The sequence below is a fragment of the Calypte anna genome, chromosome 5 (assembly GCF_003957555.1).
Source record: "Calypte anna isolate BGI_N300 chromosome 5, bCalAnn1_v1.p, whole genome shotgun sequence".
NCBI classification, from domain to species: domain Eukaryota; kingdom Metazoa; phylum Chordata; class Aves; order Apodiformes; family Trochilidae; genus Calypte; species Calypte anna.
In genome coordinates this window covers 7310939-7338727 of record NC_044250.1, presented here as the reverse complement: position 1 = coordinate 7338727, position 27789 = coordinate 7310939, and the positions used below count along the sequence as shown (strand labels likewise).

The 27789-nt window shown below is 37.2% G+C and overlaps 1 protein-coding gene across 1 annotated transcript in view; it reads right to left on the bottom strand.

The window, feature by feature from the left end:
• The window catches only part of SPON1 (spondin 1), a 127934-nt gene that overhangs the window by 9286 nt on the left and 90859 nt on the right, over positions 1-27789 (bottom strand). The window contains exon 7 of the mRNA XM_008504761.2: positions 10920-10984. Coding sequence (XP_008502983.2) covers positions 10920-10984 — 65 coding nt within the window. The remainder of the gene's footprint in view (positions 1-10919; positions 10985-27789) is intronic.

Here is a 27789-nt window from a genome sequence, read left to right as displayed (position 1 = left end):
AAATGATCGATACAATTTTTTTTCTTTCCCAGCAAACACATATGTTCCTCCTTACTTTTTTGAGACTGAATTATGAATTTCTTCATGTGGGTGTCAGACCATCTGTCAAACAATGAAGTTTCCCTAAGTCTCAATAATACATGTAACACTTAAAACATTAATTCTTTTTATAAGCATGATGTAGTTTTGTGATCACGTTTTTAAATCCACACTTAAAAAATGTATACAGCTATAAATACAAAGCCTCAGGTAAACACACTATTCAGTAGCACGTGACTTCATGCTAGGGATCACACATCAACGGTGTGGAGGGCTGATACACTACAGGAAGAAAAGATCCATTACAGCAACTTTTCTGATCTAAAATATAGTTTAACCATTAGCCAAATGCAAAGTTGGAGCACCCAGAACTGTTTCACAGCCCCAGAGAGATTTATGGATTTAACATCCTAAATTTTTACCTTTAAACATATTTTTTTTTGTGTATATCAGATTGTGCTTTATGCATTACTATTTCTTATTAGACCGAGGGTTAGAATTCTTCTATTTTTGACAATATTAAACCTCACTGGATCTATAAAATCACAGGAGGAGAACACAGCTGACCTAGACACATCATCATGTTGCCATAGAAACAAGTGACTCTGAGTGGCCTCGTTCCTCTCACTTTGTGCACAACATCTCCAAACTTTGAAAATGTTTCCTAGTACTATACTGTCACTTTGGGGAAGGAAATTTCATTTACATCTAGATTGACAGATATTGGCTTTTACCCCATTTTCGGATAGACAGCACAATGTGGCAGCAGGAGACAATAAAACAAATAAGGACTTGTGGGGGAAAAAACCTCCAGAGATTTTCAGAAATAAAAAGTAAAGACACACAGACTGTAGTGGCACTACAGAAATAAAATGTTGCCATGCAAGAATGAAAACATACACTTTATAGAACACTATACTTGGGCATGGGGGGAAACAACATAAATCTGTGCAGGCTATCATCATATTCTATTGCTGGGATGTATGTCATAAAACTACTTAAATTAATGAGACTTTTAACCATAAGGCTCAAATACTACATCCATGCTAGTAGAGATTACACTTTAAAAGCCCAAAGCTACCAGAACATGGTATTTTCACCCCTTTTTTAATGGCTGTATCTCTTTGCAGTAGTAGATAACAGCATGCCTAGAAAGTTCTACAATGATTTATTGTTACTACTGCAGTTTACAACTAACTGCTGTGGGTTTTGGTTTGTTGTTTTTTTTTTAAAGACAATCCCAGAAATATTATTTATTAAAATTATACTCCAGTTCCCTTCTGAGCTGATGACCATGAAACCAGCTTTTTTAAAAGACTTCTTATCATCACTGCATACCAAATACCATATGAGAATTTTTTCCATACAGGACTTAGACTAGAGATCTCATCTAAAAAACTCAGTACATAGATCTGAACAAGATATTTACTTTAATTGACATTAAGCAGCTTGCATTTCTTCTACAGATAATGTATTTTTCCACTGAGAACTGGCTTCTTTCTCCCTTTGTTATATTTCCTATGAAAGCTTTTACTTATTTACTATTTCTGAGTTTTAGGATTGCAAGACAGTTTTTTAATTATTTTTTTATTATAATTAATATAAGGAAAATATCACTTGTTGTGGAATCACTAAAGAATGAGTATTTCACATCTCTATCAGTCTGCATCTTACATGAACTGAGGTCCTGACTACTTCCTGCAAGAGTAACACTGTTGGCTGTGATGTGGTGTGCAAATGCCAAGTCATTTGTACAGTTTTCATCTACTTCAAAACTTTCCTGAAGTTTTACCAAAATACCCCTCTTTACAACTGTAACAAATTGTTTTGCATTCCAAAAGGCTTCAATCTCAAAATCTTCCTCACATCAGTCTGAGCTCTGTATTCTGATTCCACCAGCTTCCACTCTGGCTTTTGCAAAATTTCCTGTTAATAGCTTTATGGCATCTCAAATAGGGCCAGTTTCACAGTCACAGAATTCTAGGGGTTAGAAAGGACCTCAAAAGATCATCAAGTCCAACAGTTTTTTAAGAAATAATGAGCTACAAATGTTAACAAGTGATAACAGGAATACTGAGATCTCACTACATTCATTAAACTTGATCAGATGCAGATGAGTTCTTCAACTCATTGACTATGAAGTAATTTTTTCAAAAGATGACAGTACAAGACCTTCATATTTAAATAGCTATTGTGACATTTGAAACATAAGTCAAATATTTTCTTCTAACTTGGGAGGAAATTTTCACTCTGAATTCTTACCATGCAGTGAAATGAAACCAATGGTAAGCAAAGCATTGTGTCTTACAAGATCAACTATAACAGATACAAAACATTTCCCACATTTTGCACTTGTTAAAAAAATTAATCTATTGGTCATATTCATTCAGGTGAGAAAACGATTGAGTATGCTGTTTTCCTCTGTTCAAACAAATCCTGAAATCACCTTCTACTCTTCTTTGCCAGCCCTGAATTGTGTGGTGAATTTCCCACTGTGCTTTGTTTCCTATCCTGGAGCATTCTCAGAGTCCAGTCCTGATTTCTTCCTGATCAGTGCAGCCTGGAGCTTTTTCCCTGCACTCCTGCTGCTGGCAGGCAGCCACGCTCCATCCTACCAGCCTGGCAGCCACCCAAAGCCATCTCCCATCCCCAGAATGAGTCACTTCCTCAGCACTGTTCCACTCTACTGATCTACTTCTGTTGCAAGAGATTTCTTAGAGATGTAGCTTCTTGGGTAGCTGTTCATTATGAAAACCAGTCATGGTTGTAAGTATATACACTATAGAGGCTGTAATACTTTCACTATAGAATTTAAGTAGGGTTTTAATTTTAGACAAGGCATGTCTCACACAAAATCTTTTTAGGATATTCCCAGAGGACCTATTTAAGACAAAATAGGGGCCATGCAGGACAACATTACAGTTTTCATTCTGATAAAGGCGTATCTGCAGTTGGAGAGAGCCACTCAGGGATTTAAAAACACTTTCAAGAATCTCAAAATTTAAATCAACTTATCAGTCAAGAGAAAAGCACGTTATAATTCTTCAGCAAAAACCTCATATATTTTCTTTTAGGATAACATAGATTCAGTGAGATGTCAAATAGAACCACATTTCACTCATCCCACTTCATTATAATGCTAAGTCAATGAGAATGAATTTGTAACTCAGCAGTCCATCAGCCCATTTCTTGTTTCAATTCTTCATGCTTTAGCTACTAGCTGTTTTATATCCTTTTCAGTTGTTCCTGATGACTTTCTATCAGTGAGACAGGCTCGTACAGATCTAGTAATTTATTTGCTGAAAGTTGTGCGGGTTTTTCTGTGGTTTTTTTTTTTGTTTGGTGTTTGTTTGTTTGTTTGTTTGGTGGATGCAGCTATTACTGATCAAAAATCCTGTTAGTGTGAATTGAGTATGTTGCTGTCATAATGGCAGTGACTGGTGTGTTTTTTATGGATGACTTCCAAACCACGTGTTAGCTGAGTAATGTTCACACTACTATGGTCAAAGATCTGTTGATCCTGTAAGCTATTAGGTGCAGTTAACACCATGAGCTATTTTTCCTCCCAAGAATCCTTAAAATGGTCATTAAAGGTTTGCTTCAGGCAACAATTTGACACTGCCTTAACATGACAGTTATTTAAGTTTCATTTTAATAATTTTTTTTTTTTTAACTTTTTTAACATCAAAACATTACTGGTGTCCAAAGCTGCGTGGTTTTTTTAGAACAGGACCATGAGCTCTTACCCCAGCTCCCTGAACACAGAGCTGCCAAGTCCCACTGTACCACAAACATGCTGAAGCCACTAGGTTAAACCTAAGTATAACAAATAGTTGTCCATGTGACCTACATTATTTCTTTTAATTAATGTCCAACCCTTCACGTGTTTTCACCCTTTTCTCACCAAAAGATTTAGCAGCTGCTTGGCTTAATAGTATGCTTTGTTCTTACAACAGGAGAGTTAGCTACACTCTACTGCAAGAAACTTAAAGATAATGCAACAAGGTGTTCAATGGGCTAAATATCTGTAAAGCAAGAAAAAAACCAAAACCTTACTTAAAAGTATGGAGGAAGCTGAAGATAAATGCAGCATTCATCCAATTAGAAGGAACTGTCTAACAAGTATGCAAGAAAAATGAGCATTGTGAAGAATATGCGGAATAGTAATAAATAATAACCTTCCTTATTTCTATAGAAATTACCTTTCTTATTTCTATTTCTGTAAAGGGTTCTCTGCTGGCTCTTAGTCATGCTAGGTGAAATTATACATGGATGATTTATTTTTCAAATCATGAGGTGGAAGTGTTTATAAGCAATTTGTATAATCAGATGGTAATGATATACAGTGGATAGCTGATCAAAGAACTATGATATGATCTTTTCTTATCGCTTTGGAGAAAGCAAGAAACCCCAAATTACACCCATTACAGCAGGTTTGTTGCAGATCAGTCTGTATTTTGCCATTTAATGCCAGTTAATCCCAAATATTGTGGGTCAATTTCTTTCTGTTCTTCCCTTTCATTCTCAGGTGGGTAGTCTGAGGACTTGATTAATTAAGCAACTGAATAATGTACTAATTTCTGATGCATATTTTTATAAATTCTGATATCAGCTATTTTCGGAAAGTGCATTGCATGGCAGGACAGGAACTCACATGAGCACTCTTAATGAGTAGAAAAGGAGTCACATAACTGAAAGTCATCAACTCATCTCAGATTTTGTTCACCTAAATATTGTGCAACACAAAACTTTAGTAACTGTGTAATATTTTAAAAGAACTAAAGGTACAATTTCATATGTAATATTTTAAGTGAATGGATAGGAACTGGAAAAACTGCAAAATTCAAAGCTCCGTCTTCTCTATTTAAGTTGTTCAAATAAAATTAGTAGCTGCTTTTCAATGGATTTGAATGCTATGAGGAGTTTAGTGTGATACTTGTGAAAAATTCTATTAACCCTTAATAAGATGCTCCAGGGAGACCAAGTCACTGAATTAACTTACAGACATTGTGGGGTCTCTGGTCTCTCTTGCTCCGGGCATTCAATTATTTTTTATCTAAAGCTTCTCTGTTATCAAAGCTGAAAGGTGCATTGATTTCAATCTTCTCCTCTTAGTGATGATTAATATAGATTTAGTAGAGAACAGCATTTGGCTCTGACATTGAGACTCTGAGTTAGGCAGAGCAAATGTGACAAAATAGACAGGACAACAACTAAATAATGGAAGTTAATACGATTTAGTTGTGAACTATTGCCCAACACAGGCCCCCTCACCCTTGTGAAATATAGTTAGCATTGGGAACACTGAAATCTGGTTGTATTTTTATGCATTTAGTAATGTTACTAATAGCTACTTAGGTATATAAACACTTCAGGAACTAAAAGTTTTAGAATTAGGTGTTTACAGCAAATGGTTGCCTAAATGCCTTCCAATGTTCTGTTGTAAATAAGTGTCTCTGTGAAACTCACAAAACTTGCAACATGTGAGAAGGTCAACAGAGAGGGTCAGCAGCACAGTCCTAACATCCGTGTAGTCAAGATAGAAGATACCAAGGATATGTAAAACTCGAAATGGAAGAGGATTAATGGGATAGTTTGTAGAGGATGATGAGGTAAACACACTAACTTATAAACTGCTTGCATTAAATAGCCCTATCATTCTGCAGTATAAAGGAATAAGCCTCCTTTTCTGCTAAGCCTCACTTTTGAGTGCTTATTGGAGTGTTTTCAGGTAATCTTCAAATAAACAGGGAAGAGCTGTTTAAATGGATGAGAAAAGGAGTAAGCTCTGCACACAGTCAAGAGCCAAAGGAAAACCACAGGACCATGACTATTCATGCAAACAGCAAAAAGAGATAAAATGGAAACAGGAGAGACATAAAGAAGGAGAGGATAATTTTCCAAACTTCAAATAGTTCAGAATTATAATAAAGAAAAATGCCTGTAACTTTGATCTGCCTTGGTTGTAACTAATGGACTGAGGAGGTAAAAAGGTTGGAAAGGTGTGGTGAGGAGTGAGGAGTACAAAATAATGCTCGTGAATGTTTCAGAAAAAAATGGTCTTTTAATGTCAGATATTCTTGCTATGCTGTTTTCTTCAATATCTTGAATTTTTACATATACTGTCTATAGGTTGAGCTATTAGACCTAAAATAACAAACAATATTCAATTAACAGTAGGATAATTAGAAAACACATCATGTGCTTCGTGATGATTCCGATCATATTGCTGGACACCCCTATCTATGTTATTTCTCCTAGCTAGAGCTGCCAGCTGAAACTCTGTCAGGAAAGGAATGGGAAATAAGCAGCTCATCTATCCAGGGAATTGAGGTGGTCTTCCCAGTTTTTTAGAATCTGAAAGGCTTTAGGAAAGAGAATTAAATCTACTTTTTCTAATTTTTTTTTCCCCCAAATCAGTATTGCCTGTTCATATATACAAAAAAGACAGAGCAAACACATAAAATTAACTGAAGATACACACTTTCTGTAGCAGTATTCAATACGTTATAAGGTACTTAGTGCTTAATAATGGATTACCTGACATAGTGGGGAGTAATTTCCATCCTATGTCTGATCTGTGTATGTATTTATCAGTGCTAGGCTATAAGTACATAGAAGTCCATACACCACAGTACTGCATAGGGCTGAATGCTTTCCTGGTTTAAAGAAAAACAATTAGACTCATTGAACTATAATTCAAATACTTCTTCCTTTGACTATATTAAAAGACATATACTTATACTAGACATATTTTTGAAAGGTCAGAAACTACCTAGAGAGATTTGTGACTCCTATGCAGCTACCTATTTTCAATTCCACAATTTTTTTTTACAGAGAGCAGAGAAGTGTGTTGTGCAATGATAATCCTTTTCTGATGAGGTTGCTTTGCCTTCCATTTTTTGAAAATCAAAGATTCATCTAAAAGATCTGTTTTCTTCCACTCCCCAGCCATCATCAAGACCATGGTGCCATAGAAAAGAAAGATACCTGTACAATAATGCCTTTCTCTGATGGTGAGGAAGCACAGACAACACAGTGTCTTCGAAAAAACAGGCAGCTATAAAAACACCAAATGCCCTGACAATCTGGCTTGAATTTCAAATAACCATAGAATGGGGTGGGTTGGAAGGGACCTTAAAGAGTAGTTCCAACCCCACTACCATGTGCAGGGACACCTCTCACCAGACCAAGTTTCTCCAAGACCAATCCAACCTGGCCTTGAACACTGAGCCACAACTTCCCTGGGGAGCTTATTCCAACGTCTCACAGCCCTCACAGGAAAGATTTTTTCATTTCAATGCATTAAAGACAACCCAGCTCATGCTAAGATGTGGAACTGACAGCTTCGTCCATGTCCAGCAACTGACTCTTTCCCCCACATCTCCCAAAAGGTCCCACTTTTCTTTTTGTAACTGTAATTTGCTGTATAGAGCGGAACTAATTGCTCAGGATTTGTGCTTATTTTTGTCATGTGGATTACCCTGAGAAGTTCTTATTTATCTAAAAGTGCCTGTTGAATGAAAAAAGGGGGGTGCCACAATAGAGAAGTCTGAATTTGAAATAAAGGCATAACAAATTTCCCTTGGGGGAAAGGCATTCAAAGCAAGATTTTTACTGGTATGAGCTCCTGTGGAATTTGATGCTGACTGTCTTTAAATGTCTTGCTGCTTTTATCCCCAAATTCTTCTGTTGTGTCTTGGTTAGTTTACATGTGCCAGATATGGAGATTTGGATACCAGTTGTACTATTTGTATTTTATCCTCCATATCACCAAAGGACAATGATTTGCAGCTGAATATGAAAGTAAAATTTGATTCTGCCTGAAACACAGCTGCGAGGAAGGAAGCAATGAGCTGTGTTCTTGTTTATACAAGTAAGATAAGAAAAACTACTTTCATTTGACAGCATGCTGTATACTGACACCATTACACTCAAGAAGGAATGCATTCCTTGTGAGTACTTTAAAGTCAGGGTTTCAGACACACAGCTTGGTAATACAAACATAAGCAACAGCAAAATGTTTTATTACTTGGTCTGGCACTCCTTCTCATGCTAGCAATATTATTCTTGGTTGGGCAACCATAAAACTAATTCTCACAGATCACCCAAAACTGCCTTTTGTGTGCAGCAGCTCAGGAGAGTTTTTTGCATACTGGTGCCCTGGATAAGAAATGGAATAGAGGATAAAGATGAGTGATAAGGAAAAAAAAGAAAAATAGTGACAAAGAACTGGCAGATATAGGATCTAAGGTGAGGAATAATAAAAGACAGTGAAGTATTAATCTAAGGCAGGATATAGTTTCCACAGCTTTATATTGTACTGGGACACAAAAATTAGCCTTAATTGTAATTAACAGAAAGCATTTGAGAAAATTACTTTTAGTGTCATTATATCCTTCTCTGCTTAGGGCTGGCAAGCTGGTTCAGCCCTGTTATTTCTTGCATCTGAATTTATGTTAAGCCAAAGACCAGTCACTGGGGAGGCACTCTGTGCTATTACAGGTGACCACAGTGGAAATACAAGGGCTCACCAGCTGCTCGAGATGTGGGTTACAGGCCCTTATAAAAAGTTCCTCTCTTTCCTGTAGGCCCCTTCAGGAACTGGGAAGCTGCTACAAGACCTCCCTGGAGCATTTTATGTCTCCAGGCTGAACGACCCAACCCTCAGCCTGTCTTCATAGCCTGTACTCCTGAGAGAGTGGTACAGGGGGAAAATCACCTCCCTTGATCTGCTGGCCCCAGGATATGGTTGGGTTTCTGGGCTTCATGTGCACATTGCCAGCTCATGTTGAGCTTTTCATCAACCAACACCAACTTTTGACACTTTAGGCTTCTGCAAATTGGCTCACTAGTGTAATGCATTTTATATTTGTTGTAAAACACATTCAGGAAGGTTTTTAGCCTCTTTTTATTACGACACATTGCAACACCCCTTTTGGCACGACTATCATACTGTATTATATATTAGAGATATAGCTTGTTATTATGCAGAAGAAAGTTATTCATGACTTTTAGTCAATTCTTGATTAGTAAGGTGGCTGTGTTATGCATAGTAATACACTGAATGTTTATCCTGAGCAGTCATTATCCAATACTTGCACAAATCTAATCTGAATTCCAAGCAGGACCATCAATAACAGCAACTGTGAGGAAGTTCATGGCTATTGTAAATTTTGGCTTCTTTTGAGTCTTAGATCATATTTTAAAATATAATAAAAAGGAAGACATCATGACAAAATATAAATATTTCTGATGATGCCAAAGCCTTCCAAGCACTCAGAGCAGCCAGTCCCTAATGGTATTGTTCAGTTTGAGACAGAAGCACAAAACATAAAGGTTGCTTCAGGAAATTAAATTAAATTTGAAGTAAAAAAATAAATGTCTTGTTTCAGTCAGAGACCTCACAGTATTAGAACAGAGAAGTGGAAAAAAGTTTCTATTTTAAAGTGTTAATTTGGAGTGAACTGAAAGAAGGCATCAGGGGAAAAAAAATGCTGTCCACAACTACTACCTGGCAAACACTGCCAGATTCAGGGGAGCAGGACCATAACTAAAGAACGCCATTACTGTCACCTTGACTGACCGCTTGCATAACACCAGCCAAAAAAAGCCTAACCCAAAATTCCTGTGCAGAGCCTACAACTCTGTCTGAGGGCTAGAATACCTTCAAGCGATGCAAAATCCATCAGGTAAGCTGCTCTGTAAAGCCTTTTCCTATACCTTTAGAGAGAATTTCCTTGTAATGAATTTCCTTAGCTTCCATGCTACAAGGGATTTCAGAGGGATTTTTTTTCCTAGATTAAAGAAGGATCAGCTATCGGAAATCTTTTCACTATTTAAGCTGTGCTCACCTTCTACCCTTTTTTTTTTTTTTTTTTTTCCTTCCGGGGAGGAAGGGAATAAACTGAATAGCTTAAGTCCTAAGCTGCTTAAGAGTTTCTAAGCCTCTTACAAGGGGAAGTTTTCTAAAAACTGAACTCTTTTGCAGTTTTTTCTGACTAACCTCCAAATTTTCACATACTTTCCAAAATACAAAGGACAAAATCAGACACTATGTTCAACTAATGGCTACCCTAATTCTTTTTACTGAAGAAACAGGACTGCCTGGTCCCTACAGTCCTGCACCCTAGTAACTGCTTGGCTTCTCCAAGGACTCTCAGGTGATGGAGTGATCCCTTATACTGAGATCTCAGTCACTTCTTGAAAGTCTCCCTTATTTGGGCCTGGAAAATTAGTATGAATTTTGGGCCAATCACAGATAAGTTTCATAGAAACCAACAGTTCAACCTTCCCTTCCATCACCCAGACAAGCAGTAAATTCAAGAGTATACTGAAAGAAAAACTTTTGTGCCAGAGAGCTTAAAGTGAGGATCTTGGGAAGCTAGCTAGCTGTCTCACTTGGTAAAACAATCATGGTTATACTACCATCAGGGTGCTATCAAGTGTTTCAGATAAACATTTTAAAGAAATAGTCCTTTAGGAGTTTTTGGTTGGTGATTGAAGATATGCTGCATTGACAATGCACATTGCCACAGTACATGGCACAGGATGCTAAAAAATACCACATGCAGAATAGTACAATATATTTTTGAGCAAGCATTGAATAAACATCGTTAAACGAAGGCACAAACTCCAGGGAATAATCCTCTTGGAAAAGCTGAACCAGAGCAGGTGAAAAATTAAGTGATGCTGAAGAGGAAAGAATGTGAGAAGCAATTGTAGGCAAAACCCAAACAAAAGATTAAAAACTCATCTATTGAAATATTTTTATGCTGATTCTTTACAAGAATGAATGACTGTATGAAACAGTGAGGTCAGAGCAGTCGATTAGCCACCACTGAGCACAAGGTTATTGAGAGATACTGTTCCCCACTTACACGTTCAGAGGTTGCCAGGCAGGCCACTGTGCTTTTGCCTTGATGACTGTTAATACCTCATCGCTCTGTGAAGAAACACAAAACAAGAAAGTGATTGGGATAATTTTACAATCAGAGTAATATGATTTACAGCACAAAGTAAGAGGTACTACATCAAACTGTCTCTAATTCTGAGGATGAGAAATATGCCTTGTCCTTCTTGTTATCTGAGCACCTCCTGTCCTCAGCTGCACGGGGTTCATCAAGGAGCCTAAATGGATGCAGGAGGCAAGAACAGCAGGCAAATGCAGTCAGACCTTGGGCACAGTCTCTTTCCCTTCTGTAGGAACTGAAATGAACTTAAAACACCAATAGCAGTTCACAGACCATGTTATTTCTGCATCATGAGCAGAAGAGAAAGCTTTCAATGTGGTGCACTGTCATGATAGGTACAAATAAGGAAAAGACAAAAATTATACCTTGAGTTTGTGACTCCCTGACAATCCTTGTGGCCAGAAGAATTTACCATGTTAAAGCAAGCAAAGACAGAAAAAAAATGTTCTTCATGCATTACAGATTCATGGACCAAGAGATGGGCAAAAGCTAGTGGCTGTTGATCTAGGCAATCTAACATGCCCTGCAAGCATGGATGATTTATTGCTTTTTGTCTTCATATATACAAGGATGTAAATAGTCCACGGTGGATGCACTGCAATCTCCTTCAAGTAAAGCAACTGATAGCACTTTCTTTTTTCTCTCCATTTACTCATGTAAAAATTTCAGGGAGAAATATAGCATCCACCTGGGGAAGCCCATAGTGTAGGAAAGGATAGTACAAAGATAATTTCCTAAGGTCAGTAGGAAGTTGTGCATCAGCAGTTCTAAACTTTATAATGGTAAAATAAACCCAAGACAAAGGCAGGAGACCATTAAGAAGGCTCTGATGCCCAGAAGACATCTATCATGCTTTTTTTAAGGAGCATTCTCCCCATCTCCCTTAGGAATCCACCCTGGTAATTTGCCTGGAGAAACACAAAGGTCACAATTTGCTCGCATGATTTCTACCATCTTTTGAAAATATTTCCCAATTAGAGAAAGGAACTTGCCTCATCCATTACCAGTAATTGGCACTTCCAACAGAGGTGACTTTTCAGTTTAGTGATAACAGTGCAATCTCCTGACTGATAGCAATAGCTCTGATACCCCAACCTAGCTCTAGCCCATACACATTTCTGTTTAAAGAAAACAATATTCACTGGTTGTTTCTACCACTCTCAACACTTTCTGTCTCTCTCTTTTTTACAAAATAAGCTACTCGTACCATTGATGGGCCCTCTCTGTAGCACTCAAACTACTCATATAGTTTGAATAAAGAGAATTGCACGAAAGGGAGCAATCCAACAGCCTGCAGCAGAGCTGTGCCAGCACCCAATTTCCCTGGGGCAGGGTGGGTGTGTGGCCCATCCACCCCACAGCTTCTCATGGCAGCTGCCCTGCACCCCTCTGCCCGGGGCTCTCCTGGCAGCAAGAATGTGCTACTGCTGATGCAGCAGCTCTGCTCCTCCTTTATGTAAGTAGGAAGTTACAGATTAATCATTAAATTAATACAAGGTCTCAGGAGTCTTCATGGTAAATAGCTCTGAAAAATGTCACTAGGCACAACCACAAAACTTGGTCCAAGATCTTTGTAGAGCCTCCTGAAGCCTATTCTTCAGTTTCAGTTATTAGTTCACTTATAAGATTTTAGTATCCTGTTGAAACAGAATGACTCCTTTGCATGCTTTAAGCTTGTTCCAAAAGCTCAGTGGAGCCTAAGTAGTTTCTACATTCACTTAAATATTTTTTGGATTGTACTCTAAATTAAAATATGGGAAAATAGCAAGCAATTATTCTTTTCTCCATACCCATTTTCTACATTTGTGTTTTAAGCTGCAAATGACTGACTAATTAGCAGTTCCCTACGAAAGCATTGTCTTCCCAAAAGTCCTAATAACATGATTTTTAAAAAGTGAGAAATGTCATACTAATACAGACAGCCTTACTGACATTCTGAAGCTGGAAAAAATTAATAATTTACATACATTTGTTTCTGCAAAGGACAAATGAAGGCACATGCAGAATAAAGTCATTGCAAGGCAACATTTAGAACCCCGTGTTATAAAAACACTGCTAAATAAGATTGTTCAGCTGTGCATTTTTTAAACAATTAAAAACATTTCCTCATCTACAAAACCAGAAAGTGGGACATAGCTCCAAAAATCAGCATTGAAGATAGATTTTTATTTGAATTCTTTCTCATTTAAAGGGATTTAAAATTACTTTTTAAAGGGTACAGCTATTAAAATGTAATTAAAACTTTAAGCAAAAGTTTTAAATAACACCTGAATACCTTTAGAATGAGAGATTAGCAGAAACAGGAAAGCCACATCAATGATTTCATGTGCTCCTGCTACTATTTGGTAACTCATGTGACTTGTATCTTTTCTCTTCTGGAAGTTATCATTATTATGAGTAATTTTTATTACCATTTTTCTGTGTGCCAAATAGCATTAGAAAATATTACTGTGCAGATCACTTAGCACTTTGTAATAATGGTTTGATCTGGCTCAGCTAAACAAATGACAGTGCATTATGTGACATCAGATTCAATGAACTGTGGGAATGAAAAACACCTGATTTGAGCCAGAGCTTGATTTCATCCATTTCACACCACCACTGCTTAGCATTCATTCAAGTCTTTTCTAAAAGACAACATTTAATTCCCTCCACAACACTCATCCTCATAATATCTGAATGCCTTTTTATCTGTATCTAGAGTGGACTTGTTTTCACATGATTCTTAGCAGAAAAAAGCAACATTATTCTTGATTCACAGGTGATGAATCAAATATCTTCTGGAAACAAACCTACAGATCAGGGTTTTAAGATAACATCTGCACTGCAAGATCACCCTTTCCCTCAGAAAATAATTTGTTATTGGAGGGGAAAGAAAGGTGAGAATGAGAAAGTATAATGCATGGTATTTTTTTCTCTGGGGTATCAAATGCTATGGAAATGGGATGATACAGTGCTTTGGCAGGAGAGTTGGGTGCTCTTAAATGCTGATCAGTCTTCTATGATGAGTATGAATAGATCCTCCCTATGCAGGCTCACAGAAACTGTTTTAGAATGTAAAAAACCACGAAAAACAATGTGTGTTCTCTATACCTAAGACACTACGATTCTTACCAGGGTCTGAGAGCATGAAGGTCTCTTCTGAAAGCAGGCACCTTGCTTCTAAGTTAGGGCTGGTTACAGTGTTTGCTGTAATACTCCACTGGTGTTTATACTTTGTAAGTAGCATTTTCTGCCCAGGGGATTATGTTTACAACCTCTGGCAACTGTCTCTGCTCACCAGATGACATTGCTGTCCAGTCTACTCTTGAAAATACCACAGCCTGAAAAAAGGCCTCAGTTTTGAGGACAGAATGCAAGACTTGTGATTAGGCTACATGATGGAGAAAGAAGAGCTCTGAGCTCTGCATGGTGGTTTTTTATCTAATAACCACTTAATGCTAGAAAAGTGTTATCAGGCAAGAGGGAAGTAAATGTCATTTTAAATACATGTACTTAAATTCTTAAGCTATGAGTGAGGTGTGCCCTTTCTTAAGTCATAGGATTGTTACAACTCACTAGCACAGCTTTCAATAAAAGTTGAATTGCATGATATTCATTTATGAAAAATTCAACTGCAGCAATAGATATGCCAGAAGGTACATTACAAGACCAGAGGGAAAGAAAAATATTTTACTCCAATACAAGTGTGCACTTTCTTTTGAGGTTGATAGGAAAATAAAGGCCAATGTCATCTTCAAAGTTTTAACTAACTCAAAATACCTGGTTAATTAATGCTCAATGCATTATAGACCTCCATGGATACTAATTGAAACATGGAATGCTTTCTTCTGGCTGGTAAAATCTGCAGACATCTTGCCTACCTCAGTTTTACATATGCATCTAGCTAAAAAGGGAACACTGATGTAGGCACATTACTGACATTTGTAAAAACTTTAAAAAGAAAAAGGAAGAATTTTTCTGCTTTGTGGTACTAAAATATTTCTGAGATAAAAGCAGCAACATACCTCTGTATTTGCTCTGGAGTTCATCTTTACATAAATATACCTAGCATGCTTTATTGGAACTGAATGTCATCCCCTGTAATACCCCCTCAATGGGTATGTTCTTGTTACTGCATAAGCAATCAGCATGCTTTGGGGCTGCTCAGGTTCCTGAGGATTTCATGTTTATGTGAAACACAGCAAAAGTTTCCCATAGCTATCAGCATGGTCATCACATAATGTTACTTGCAAGGTTATTACAGTGAGCTGGTAACATCACACAACACACCCCTTTTCCTGTGGCTGTAGCCAAAGAGGCTGCTCAAGTTGCCCTAAGCCTCAGTACTGAGATCCAGTTCTTTTTAACAGGCAGCTTTTTTTTTTTTTTTTTTTTTTTCTCCTTATGAAAGAATGTGCAGGAGTTGGTTTTTTCCCAGTTCATAAAAAAGAGCATTTTTGAAAAGGTTAAGCTTTTAGTCACAAATTCCTTTATGTAGAAGGAGAAAAAAAAAACAAAAAACCTCCAGTTAAAGAAAAAGACTTATTTTAACCATTCGGTGACAACTTAATTCAGTTTAATTCTATGCCTGACTTAGATTATACTTAAACCAAGCAGCACAGGTTTGGGGTTACTTTAGGCAACAGCAATAGTTGGTGGAATTATTCTGCAATTGTGTATGCCCACAATACTTTGATTTCTCCATACTTATGGTAGCAATTTTGTGTCAGCTGAGGAAAACTACATATAAGTTATACAAATACTCCCAAAATGATCACAGTACACACACATTCAATATTTCTCTGTACAAAACGCCATTTCTGTAATTAAAAAAACCACCCAACTTTTATTTTCTTCAATAGGTAATGACATTTGAGAGAATATCAAATCTGAGTTCTTCAGTTCACCAAACATGAAAGTCTGGAGGAATTTCCAGGCTTTTAATAAAATTCAATCAATTACCAAAGCATAATTTTGGCATTGAGATAAAAAGAGAAATACTCTTGGGGTGCAACTGAAGAAAAATGGAGGGAAAGATGAACATTTAAATCCAATCCTGAATTGTTACTGTCTGCCCAGGTCCTGTTTCAGAACACCAACACAGTACTTAAGACAGTCCCAGCATAACCACAGTGCTGTAAAGGAAAGCTTTTCTAATTGGATACTTAGGAATTCTGTATTCACTTTTAAAAAGAAAATTCTCTCTGTTAGATAGAAAGAACACTTTCACAAATTGTGTATATTTATATTGTCCATATTTAAAAAAAAAAAAGGGAAATAGGTGTTTAGGTGTTAAAGCTGCAGTTTCAGGATGATGACTGTGCAAATATTAGCTGACAATGCAGGTTTAAAAAAGGGTTTTGGAAGGGAATGACGGGAATTATAACTCCTGATTTTGATAAAAATTACTAGGCTGGGATGCCAGAAGAGGTATGTTAATTGTTACTCATACTCATATATATCCCCAAAAGCACTGATTCACTTTGCTTTAGCAACCTTCTGCATTACCTGTCCCACAGGGTTTTCTTTCAATGAAGTAGTTATCTGAGGAGGGGAATGTAGGCTGAAATTAATACCAGAACTGTTGCTCATGGCAACAGTGAAAACCATATGCTCTATTTTATTTCCATGAAGGTGCAGTTACATAACGGAGGGTGTCCCAATAAAGCAAGAGTTTATTTTTGCATAGTATAAAGATTAGCAGTGAGTATTACTGATCCTCAGGTATGCTCTGAGTATTGGAGCTGAACATTCTGAGCATTCTGTGGCTGAGCAGATTCTGTAGGAAAAGGATCTCCCTTGTGAATCTACTTGATCACGTTGGTTTTCTGCTGCACTTTTGCTTCATTCTACATAGAATGCTTTGCTGTTTTCAGGACCACACAAACATTTTGGGATCCTAAGTTACTTTGCCAAAACCAAGGGATGATCTTGATACACTTGGGAATGCTTAGTTTTTAAAGTAGAGGATTAAACAACATTTGGAAGCTGACCATAAATGGTGTAACTCCCATCCTTCTTCTTAATAGGCTTATTCCAATCCATACCCTTTTGTTCACCTCCTCTCTTAACTTTCCCAGTGTCACCAATCTTCAGACTAAACAAACCTTTAAACCTGTATTATGTGCTATGAAACTACTGTTGGTTTGAACACACAAATGATCTGAAAGCAGTGAGGACACCAGAAGAGAAACAGGGAAGAAGAACAAAGCCAAACCAGTCCAACACACCCAGGCTTTCTGTGTGAAATAAAGCAGGTGTGTGCAAACTGAATGGCACCCTGCAAGAAGCAAGATAAAAACTGCATTTGACACAAGTGTTTTAAAGCTCTAGGTACAATCATCAGATTCATATTCAGGTTGCTACAGAATTTTTTGCTCTGACTCCTTCAACTAGTTTCAAACCAGACAGGGATGAAAGCACTGAGACAGGCTCCTGGGCATGCTACCAATAACCAAGTTTCAACTACTTAAATATCAGCAGGAAACCTCAGGAGAAGGCTGGGTCAGTGCTGTGACACAGCCCAGAAAACGGGGACAGAGAACAACTCTGTCTTCTGATAAATACTGCCAGTAAGACTCCAGGTATCCTGATTATTCCTCCTGCTGTTTCTCTCACATATCAGCCAAACGTAAGAGCCTGAACGCATGAGAAATAATTGTTCAGAAAATAGTAAGTGATTTTATATAAGACCAATAAATTAGCTTGGGGTTGAGCTTTCCTGACCTTTGGCAGCGTTTTGACAATTAAATGTCGGGGGGGTTGTTTTGTTTTTCATTCAGAATGTACAATGTAAATGTTCTAAATGTGCTTTAACTGCTGTACAGAGACAACCATCACAGCTTAATTTCACTTCAGTCAAGCTGTTGTGTCAAAGCCACACTTTACCAGTCCTTAAAAAAAAAATAATAAAAAAAAAATCAACAAACAAACAAAAAGCCCCCCAAAACCACAACAAACACACACAAAAAATTCAACCAAATTAGACTTTAAAAACCCTGAGGAATTAAGAATGCTATCATGAATTATATTTTCTGTAATCTGAAAAGGAGAATTCTTTTAGAGAAAGCAATCTGACATCTGTGCTCCCCCATAACACTTTCAGCCATTGCCATGACAAAGAGGTTTCTGCCCTATGGACCATTTCTCTGGCACTCTGTAGTCTCATTGTTTATGCTTTGATATTAACCTGTCTCAGAATTTAATGGCCAAAACACACTTGTCTCAGATTGTGGATAAGCTCTTAATCTCTGACAGGACCTACAAGAGCAGGGTTTTAAGAAGAACGTCAAAGCTTTCTCCACGGACTGGAGATGTTGCCATTTTCCCATCAGGAGCTGCCTCTGCTACCTCCTTTTTTTACAGCTCCCTTTGAGTAACAGCTCAGTGTACACTGCATCACTCAAAGGATTAACTACATAGTCCTCCATGGACAGTGTACCCAATCTGATTCTGCTTGTGTGCTTTATTTTTGCCTCATCTTTGCTTCTGCACCCCTCTAAGTCAGGACGGACAGAGAAGGACACAGGCTGCAGCACCCATCCTGGGGGCAGGATTAGGTTTCAGGGGAGCACAAAGCTTTTGTTTTTCTCAGACAATGAACTCTCCTGTCCTGTTCCCCAGTGCAGATTTGTATCTAAGGTCTTGTTTAGGTAGAGGCATATACAGTCAGAAACTGAGACTGCCCCAGAAAAGTTTCCCTGCTCCTTAGAAATTTCAGTGGCCTGAGCAAGGTAACATCTCCCGTCTCTGATGGCTTGGCTCTGGCACTCCAGCAGTTACACAACTGGGAAACAGTATTACAATTTTTATTTTATAACCTATTTAGCATTAACTGTTCCCTCAGAACACTGTGGGAGGTCAGATGAAGTTTATCTCCCCACCTAGTGCCTACACTACTTGTTGCTTAAAGAGTGTCACGTATCTTTAGATCAGGTAATACAGTCATACTTTGCACGTGCCATTGAGCAGAATTAACATTATAAGAGGATTTTATAAGATTTGGAGCTTTAAAAACAGTAGGAGCTGCTATTATAGTGAAATGTGCAACTGATGTAATTAACATACCAGGGAAGAGCTATTAATTCCACTGCAGAAAGTACTGGGTTGGTTTCCAGTTGCTTACTTAGAACAGCAAAAACAGAACAGAGAAATAAGAATTAAATCCTGTAACCATAATGCTTTTTGCCATCCTGTATTTCCTTATTCCCCAATTTCAAGGAAGGGGTTGGAACTAGATGATCTCTAAGGTCCTTTCCAACCCAAACCGTTCTGTGACTCTATAGTTCTGTGATTCTATAGTAATCAGAGATAAATAAGTGATGCTGTCTCTGTAATAAGCCAGACACGAAGAAATGCGTTTGTCTTATGGAACATCTCTGAAGTCATCTGGAGAATCCCTGGAACATCAAACTGCTGAGTGTACCATTCATGTTGTTTTATAAACAGAATATTTCTAAATTAAGGAGTGTACCATTCATGTAGTTATTTTACTGAGAGAATATTTCTAAATTAAGGAATGTAAAAAGAGGTTTGTACTCTAAAAGATGTTATTTGCCACATTGCACTGTACTTTCTTGCCACAATATAAATTATAAAAATAAGAAAATAGTGAGAAACAATCATTGCAATGAGGTCAAGTATTTTCATTGAACTGTAAAATGCCACCACCTGATATGAACACACCTTAAAGCTGTGTGCCTCAGAGTACTGCTAAAAATGCTTCTTGTGATGTAGATCCCCTGTGTGTACATTTCCATTGCTGTTTTGAAATTATATCTACACTAACCTATTTATCTGTTTATCTTTACAGCATATGTGCTGAAGTTAGGTTTAAATACTTGAGTTTAGTTTGTAGTCATGTTATCATGAAGTGACATAATGCATTATTATGCCATGGAACAGGCATTTTGAATATTCCGTGGCAGAGACAAAAAAAAAAGCATATTTCTCATTCCAGCAGTAAAGCACATATTTCTGTTGTGATCATCTCACTTATATTCATTTAGGCATAAACTCTCTTCTAGTAACACTGTAATCAGAACTGTGAAGTATTAGAACTGTTGTCAGTTCTTTCAAATCAGGAATACTAGGTACAGGTGTTCATTTTCCTTCACCTTTTTTTTCCCCTCTCATACCAGCCTCCTGCTGGGGGGGTTCAGCAGAACACTGAATACAAACATCAGTCCCTTCTTCATTTGTACAAAAGTAGCAGGCCAGACCTTAAAATAAAATTGCATTATTTAATTTTTATTGGTCTCTAAAGAGATGAGAACTGCTCCACTATTTCAGAACAAAATTTCAAAGTGTTAATAAACAGAGTGGCAAAGCGTGGTAAATGCCATAGCCCATTATGAAGCCAGTGCTCTGACTCCATTCCCTGGGGTACCTGTACAGATATGTCATCTTTCAGCTAATCAGGATGAATGTTTTTGGCATTCATGTTGCTAATGCCAAAGCATGCAAAACTCACAAGCTGCTTCCATCCTGTCTTCTCCTGACACTGCAATTGTGCACTGAAGGAAACTGATGGAACTGTTAACATATAATAGAATTGCCAACTTGTTGCACCACACTGCTATTGAATATACAATTACTGTCGCACTCTCTAAAGTCTGATGAGACAATTAATAGCACTTTGTATTTTCATGGCACCTTGCCTGAAGGAATTTAAAAATAGTTTTTAACTATATTTAAGTTCCAGTCCTCTTCTCTAAATCATTTGCACAATCATACAGACACAGAAAAGGCAGCAAACTTAGCAAACCAAATAAACCACAGTTCAGATAGTTTTTTCCCAAGTGTGTTGACTGGCTGCCAGCTCTATGATGATACAATATCAAGCCTTGTAAGAAATAGAACCAACAATCATACTGCCACTGTTTTACCTTTAACTCTGAAGAACTGACACCTAATCTGCAAGTAAAGGTATGGGCACAAAGGTTTCTCTACAATACTGAATGACTTGATCCCCCTACTGATAATCTAAGTAGTTACATACAAACATGGCACCATCTACAATTTGGATTGTTCATTTAAATTTCTAGTTTAAGCATTCATTAATCAATGATTGAGGCACAATCAAGCCACCTGTCAAGTACATAAATACATTAACAAAGTACTAACTAACAGATAATCTAAAAAAAAAAAAAAAAACCAACAAACCAAAACCCACATAAAACCAACAAAAGGCACACTAAAAAGCACTTATGAAATTGGCTTTGAAGAACAAATGTGTCTTTCCACTCTGCATCTGTCTGTGATGTGTTTATAAATCAACACACTTGTCTAAGGAAGACAGATGAGAATTTTGAAAAATTTCTTTCCTCCAATGCCATCCACAAAACAAGAATCTTGTCTCTCTGATCAGGAATACAGTCCTGATTGTATCAGCCTTTCTCATTAATCACTTCTTCTGATGACTCTACAAGAACTTACAAAAAGTCTTAAACATTCACAGTTTCTTCTTTCTCCTCTCAGGTTCACATTTCTACTGATTTGTTCTGCACATTTCTCATACAATAAATCCTGCATTATTGGTCCCATGAGGCTGCATTCCTTTCATTTTTGTGAACTAAAATTCAACCATCTTATTGACTGCAGCTGCTTTTAAATACACTTTGGTGTCAGCAGTGATTTATTTTTTAATTATTTTATTCTAGATGAGTAGTCCTATTGTTTTCTTGACAGCTGCTTCAAAGGCAGTGTTCAAATAAATGAAAACTCAGCATCTGAGAAAAAAACCCCAAGTTAATTCACAATTCCTTAACAAACAAATTTCCCAGAATAACACTCCTTGTGACAATATTGCTGCATTTCTCAAATCTTTTTGATTTTAGCCTGATGATGAAGGGGGTCATATCCTTGAAACATGCTTTAGCTGAACATTCTTGCTAAAAAGACCATCAGGGATAGTACGAAAATAAGATTATTTCTGTCCCCCAAAAGCTTGAGAGACTGTGTTACTGTGGTTTCTTATTTCAGCTGCTGAGACAAGGTCTGAATCCAATGATCACTAAAATTAAAGACTAGGGATTTGATAATAGAAGGTCTGTTTGTGTCCTCTGATATATGTATCTAATTTCTCTTGTCTGCAAGAGCACAGACACACTGTGTATGGAGCAAGATTGAGCATAGAGGTAAACTGCTATTTATTCAGAGACAGATTATAACCAGTAAAAACAAAAAAATTACATTGCAAACATGTATTTTGCATTAGAAATGTGAAGAAAGAAAACATTTGTGAATACTGAAGATACAAGTTTATCCATGTTTTGTTGATTTAAGCCAATACTTCTTGAAAAAATATCCTAGGAACTCTGCATTTTTGACACATGCACGAACATCAGATATTAAAAATATTTAGGTAGTACTACAAAGTCAAGGACACACTTTCATTAGACTGAAACATTATGACCACAAATGATAAATCTGTGCACTGGTTTCAGAATAGATAATTGCTTTCGTTTTATATACTACTGCTTCACTAATTATCTGGCCACTATTAACCTGGATGAATGAAGGATGGGAAATTGTACATATTTGTAACACTATTTTTGTACAGGATGCTCTGCATTTAAAAGTAGCCAAAATAATGTCTGTGGTCCACAATTGCTTCTAATTTTGTATATGTATCAGAAAGAAAGGCTAACTTTGTAGCAGGCTGTGAGTTTTTTTCCTATTTTTTTCCAGCTATCTTTATTCTTCTGAAGGTCTTTTTCTGTTCCTTGCAGTAATCATCTTCAAAAGAACAGAGAGGAGAAGGGAAAGGGAACAAGCAGATGTTTTAGGCTAATGAGCAAATAACAACAAAGCAGTTGCCATAGGTGGTGTTAATATCACTTTGAATCTGGGCCTTGTTTATTGAGAAGAAATGTGTCTATAAACCAGAAATGTGTTTAGTTGTCAAAAAATATGTAGTAAATGCTTGAGATAATTTTTCAAGGAGCAGTTTGCAACCATTGTCCTCCTGTGCCACTGAACTCTGAAAGACCAGATCCAGGAACAAAGCAACTTAGTTAGCCCTGATAGACCACACCAAGAAAGCACGAACAACCAGTGTCCACATCTACCCATTAACCAGCTACAGCTCTGCCTGGAACTGAGTTGTGACCATCATCTCCTCTCTTCTTGAGATGTCCAAATTGCAGGGGACCCCCCACTCTCCCTGTAGTTGTGTTCAGAACAGTGATGATCTGATTGTAAATGTTTTCTGGCTGCTTTCAAGGGATACACTCACACTCTTCAGCTAAAGTAGGGAAAAAAACACAGACAAATGCTAAACTAGTAGTCAGCTCCATTTTGGGTCTCAAGTCTTCCTTTCAGATGGAACTTCCTTTCCTGCTGAAACTGAAAGCTTTACAAGCATTTCTGAGGATATAATCTAACTTTTATTATTAAAAACAAGAGGTTAAGCATTTGTTCCTACTGTGATCTCTTGCTAGCATTAGAGCAGGGAGTTCTTACAGCATTCATTAGCTCTGCATGGTTTGTTTTTTCATCTGTTTGCTTACCTAGGCAAAGAAGGGAAGATATATTTAGGAGCTCCATCACTATGCAGCCCCCAGAAGACTTCATGAATGCACAGTGCCAGCATTTCAGAATCTATATCTTCTACGTACCACTTAATTCCATTATCTTTACTTACATTAGCTCCGACATGTCACAGAAATCTATAAGGCCTAGAAATGACTTGTGAATTAATTACTTGAACTATAATGAATAGGAAAATAGGTGTAAACATCATAATTTCACATTCTATTTCATCAACATTCAGGGGAAATTAAATAAATAAATAAATTCAGCATGCTTTCATGTCCATGTCCTAAAATTTTTATGTCAGAACAACACATTGATAGTGAAAAAAGAACTCTGTGGGGATTTAAGTGAATATGGAATTTTAGTCACATAGGTTTAAGCTGAGAACCCAAATACCTGGTTCTTTGAAGAAAAAAAAATCACCAACAAAATATCAAGGATTTTTTGTAAGCAATGACACAAAGACAAGAGCTGTCTCTGTGTTTGGAAAGCACGTGGAGTATTTTTGGCTCTAAATCTAACAAAAGAAAATTGATGTGTTTAACAACTCGGAGGTTTGCAGCTTTCCAGTCTTCAGATGGTGAGATGCCATCTAAGAGTCACCCATGCATTCCAAGTGCAAAGAACCACCTGCCTAAAGGCATGAAATTAGGAGCTGCAGTCATCATCACCAGAACAACTAGGACAGATTCTTCAAGATCCTACCCTCTTCTCTCATTATTATGCTACATCTGGATTTTCTAAACAGCTTCTAAAACTAATTCAGCTTCATTCACTTGGAGAGAAAGAGATGAAAAAGTCCACATGATTCAGAGAAGCATTATAAGGTTATTGCTGACACCTGCCTCAGAAAATTTTAAAGGGAGGAAAATAGTGCATGCATTTATCTGACAAGGATACCTGTGAAATAAATTGCTAAGGGTTTCCACAAGTGAAAAAGGACCATTCTGAAAAGAGATTGAGAAAAAGGCATAATAATCTTCTGCCTCACAAATGGAGAGCCAGTAGCAGAGGAACATGCTCTCAGTTTCTACCAAAGCTGGAAAAATCTATTAGTTTAACTTCCAGATGTCACAGAGGACATTTGAAAATCTCAGAAGAGACATCTGAGAGGAATCCCTTGGAGCAGGCTTCTATGTCCAGTTAGGAATTTGTTTGTATTTAATCATAAGGCCCCTTGGATGAATTGCCCCTCTCTTGAGAAGGAAGAGACCTATCTTGCTTGAAAAATCCTTGGTATTTAGTTGGGTTTTTCCCCAAGAATTTGGGCTTTTATTCCAGAGTATGATACTGAAATGCTTTATAAGGAATTAGCCCTTGGAAAATTAGTTCTTATAATCACCACAAGCTGTTGCAATTATTAAGGTGTAATTAAAGAGAGTGCAAGACAGTTATTAGCTTGCAATGCTGGAAGATGGGAATTTCCATTTTAGTGGGAGATAGCTTTCCTAAAAATAACAAGTGAAAATAATCAATCACTTATTCATCTTTGAAGCATAATGTCTTCTGGAATACATTATAACTTGAGGACTTATTGTTAAACAAAATGCCTGAAATAATTCCCCTACCACATTCATTATACTGATTTCCATCTAGTTCAGCAGGCAGCTGATGGCTGGGGGGCTGTGGAACAATCTCCTCTCAACACTCTCAACTGAGCAATTAGCATGAAGCCACTGAACACTTTTTCCAGTCCTATTTTCTCATCCATGCAGTTGTTCTTAGACACCTGCCTGAGGGTCACCCATATTTTATCTCATGGTGGTAAAGGACTTATTCTCTGCAATGTTATGTAGAAATGATGAGAAATAAAATTCAGTAAGATCTTATAAATTGTTTGACATTTCTAGGTTGTTGTCTAAGTGAAGGTACCACTAAAATGAGGAATATAATATTGTTATCTGAGAAGAATTATTCATTTATTCATTATACACACAAATAGGCAAAGTTCTTATCATAAAATTTTTAATGTGTGATCAATTAAGAACTGACTCTTGAATTAGAGCTGATCTTGTCCAGACTAATGTAGAATATAGTACTCATGATACATTGGCTGAAAATGAAAATAATTGTGCCAATACCTTGATAAATTATTTTACAAGAACTAGACCTCTGTTTATTGAAATAATATACTGCTAGCCATTAATATTATTTAAAACTTTGCATGAATGTTATAAAGTTTATGCACATCAATTATAGCATATGTCAGAGCTTTTACTATTTTGTTTGTACAAATAGGATTCTGAAACCTTCTGATCAGACATAACTGGTGGTATTCTAAGTAATAATGAATGAAAAATTATTGGTCTCATTTCTCCTTTACCTCACATCAGTGTAGCATAAACATCTTAATTAATTTGCTTTTCTTATTCTATATAGTAAATTTTTGTTTAAAACTGAACTTTAATAAGTGACTGCTCCTGTTGCCATGGGAACATGGAAAACAAAAGATTTGGATACAGCATGATGGAAACTGGAAGACTTAGCTAATGAGGGGTTAGGTATGATTTTTACAGAAATAAAAAGATACTAATTCACTGAAAACATTGACTCTGTGAACATCAAACTGATTTGCTACTATAAACTATAAAGATGCAGATTGTGTATACAGACTTTAAATCTGCAAGTCCTAATCTAATTTCTAACATGTCATACATCTAAGGGTAATCTCTTAATGAATTAGAAGTCCAAAGATACAGCCAAACAAGACTGGTAACTGATACTTAAAAATAGACTCTTTTCACTCTTCATAGCATTTTTTCTGGGGTGACAGCCTAAAACTGGGGAATGCCTCCTTAGTGGGAACGTACCACCAATGAGTCAACTCTGATCATCTTGAACCATCTTTGGCTGCACTGCCATGAAGCCCAGACTCAGATAACTTCCCATATGGACTTACACTAATTGAATAAATTAAAAGCAAAGATTAAAATCAATACTGCAGTGCTCTAAGAGAGAGTGAGGACTGAAGTTTACAGGATGCAGATTTCTCCCTATTGCTGATCAAAGACAACCAAACCATAAATTACCAGGAGAAGTGGATTTGACCTGGGAGGTTTGTATGGGCGTGAGAGCTGTAGCAGTTATCAAAACAGTAACTGTTTGCTGAAATTACCCCTGCAAAGTTACATGACTTTCATCTGTGGAGCCTCATTTCAATAAGTCATGTCAGCAGCCCTTCCAGCTTTGAATATGTGCCGTGACACAAAATAAAACACAACTTCTTGCTTTTTGTTTTAGATACTTCCAATAGCATTAAAAATGCTATGTCTGCTACCTCCCCTCAGCTAATTACCATCACAAAACATGCTGAAGGCACACCAGTGTTGATTCACTAACAAGATGGTATTTGGTGGGTCTGTGGTGACCTCTTGTATGCCTGCTGCAAGAACAAGCAAGTCTTTTGTTAATGAATAAATTCACATCCTAAGCATTAAAATCACTGCTTTATCTTATAATGCTACAGTGATTAACATTAATTAATTTTCACACATGGTACAGGAAAATAGTAAAACAAATTCATCTTCCTGCTTCAGTATTGCTTCTTGTCTACTGGCTCATGTACAGTTTTAACTGTGTTACTACTTGTTTCTTCCCATGTATTTTTAACATTCTCTTATCCTTTAACTTGATAACTGCTTAGGGCATGAATTATATGTGTTTTATATGCCTATAAAAATATAACACACCTATGCCTAGAGGCACTGGTCAGGGTCTTTTGCAGCAGCAAAAATCAATACTTAGTATAGTGGTAATTAATGTTGTTTTACGTAAAACTATATAAGAATTAATAGCTAGTAGGTATGGCAACAGAGTTCCTTCCCAATTCCCTTCCCAATTCCCTCGTTGAATATCCAACAGGATTTACACTGAGGGCCAGGGGATGGTTTCTCTCTATAGGATGAAGTACTTGATGCAGATCTCTCTTTTGCCATAGCTAAGGCACTTTAAAGCTTGTTTGGGTGCTTGCGCACTACTCGACACTACTCTGCACTCACTGAACTGCTGGGTGGAGACACAGAGATCTTTAGCAGGTAATTAGTACCTGTCCCTCTATTTAAGCTCCTGTTGTTTTGGAGTCATCCTAGGTCATTGCACACTGACCACAGTGTGCCCAAAGCCACTTGGCTTGCAGAAGAAGCATCTCTATGTGCCTTATTCCCACACATTCCTTGCAGTTATTGGTCAGCAGTAACGTGGTTAGAAGGGCTTTCAATCCATCAAAGCTTCTGTTGTACTGCTAAATACCAGGAACTGT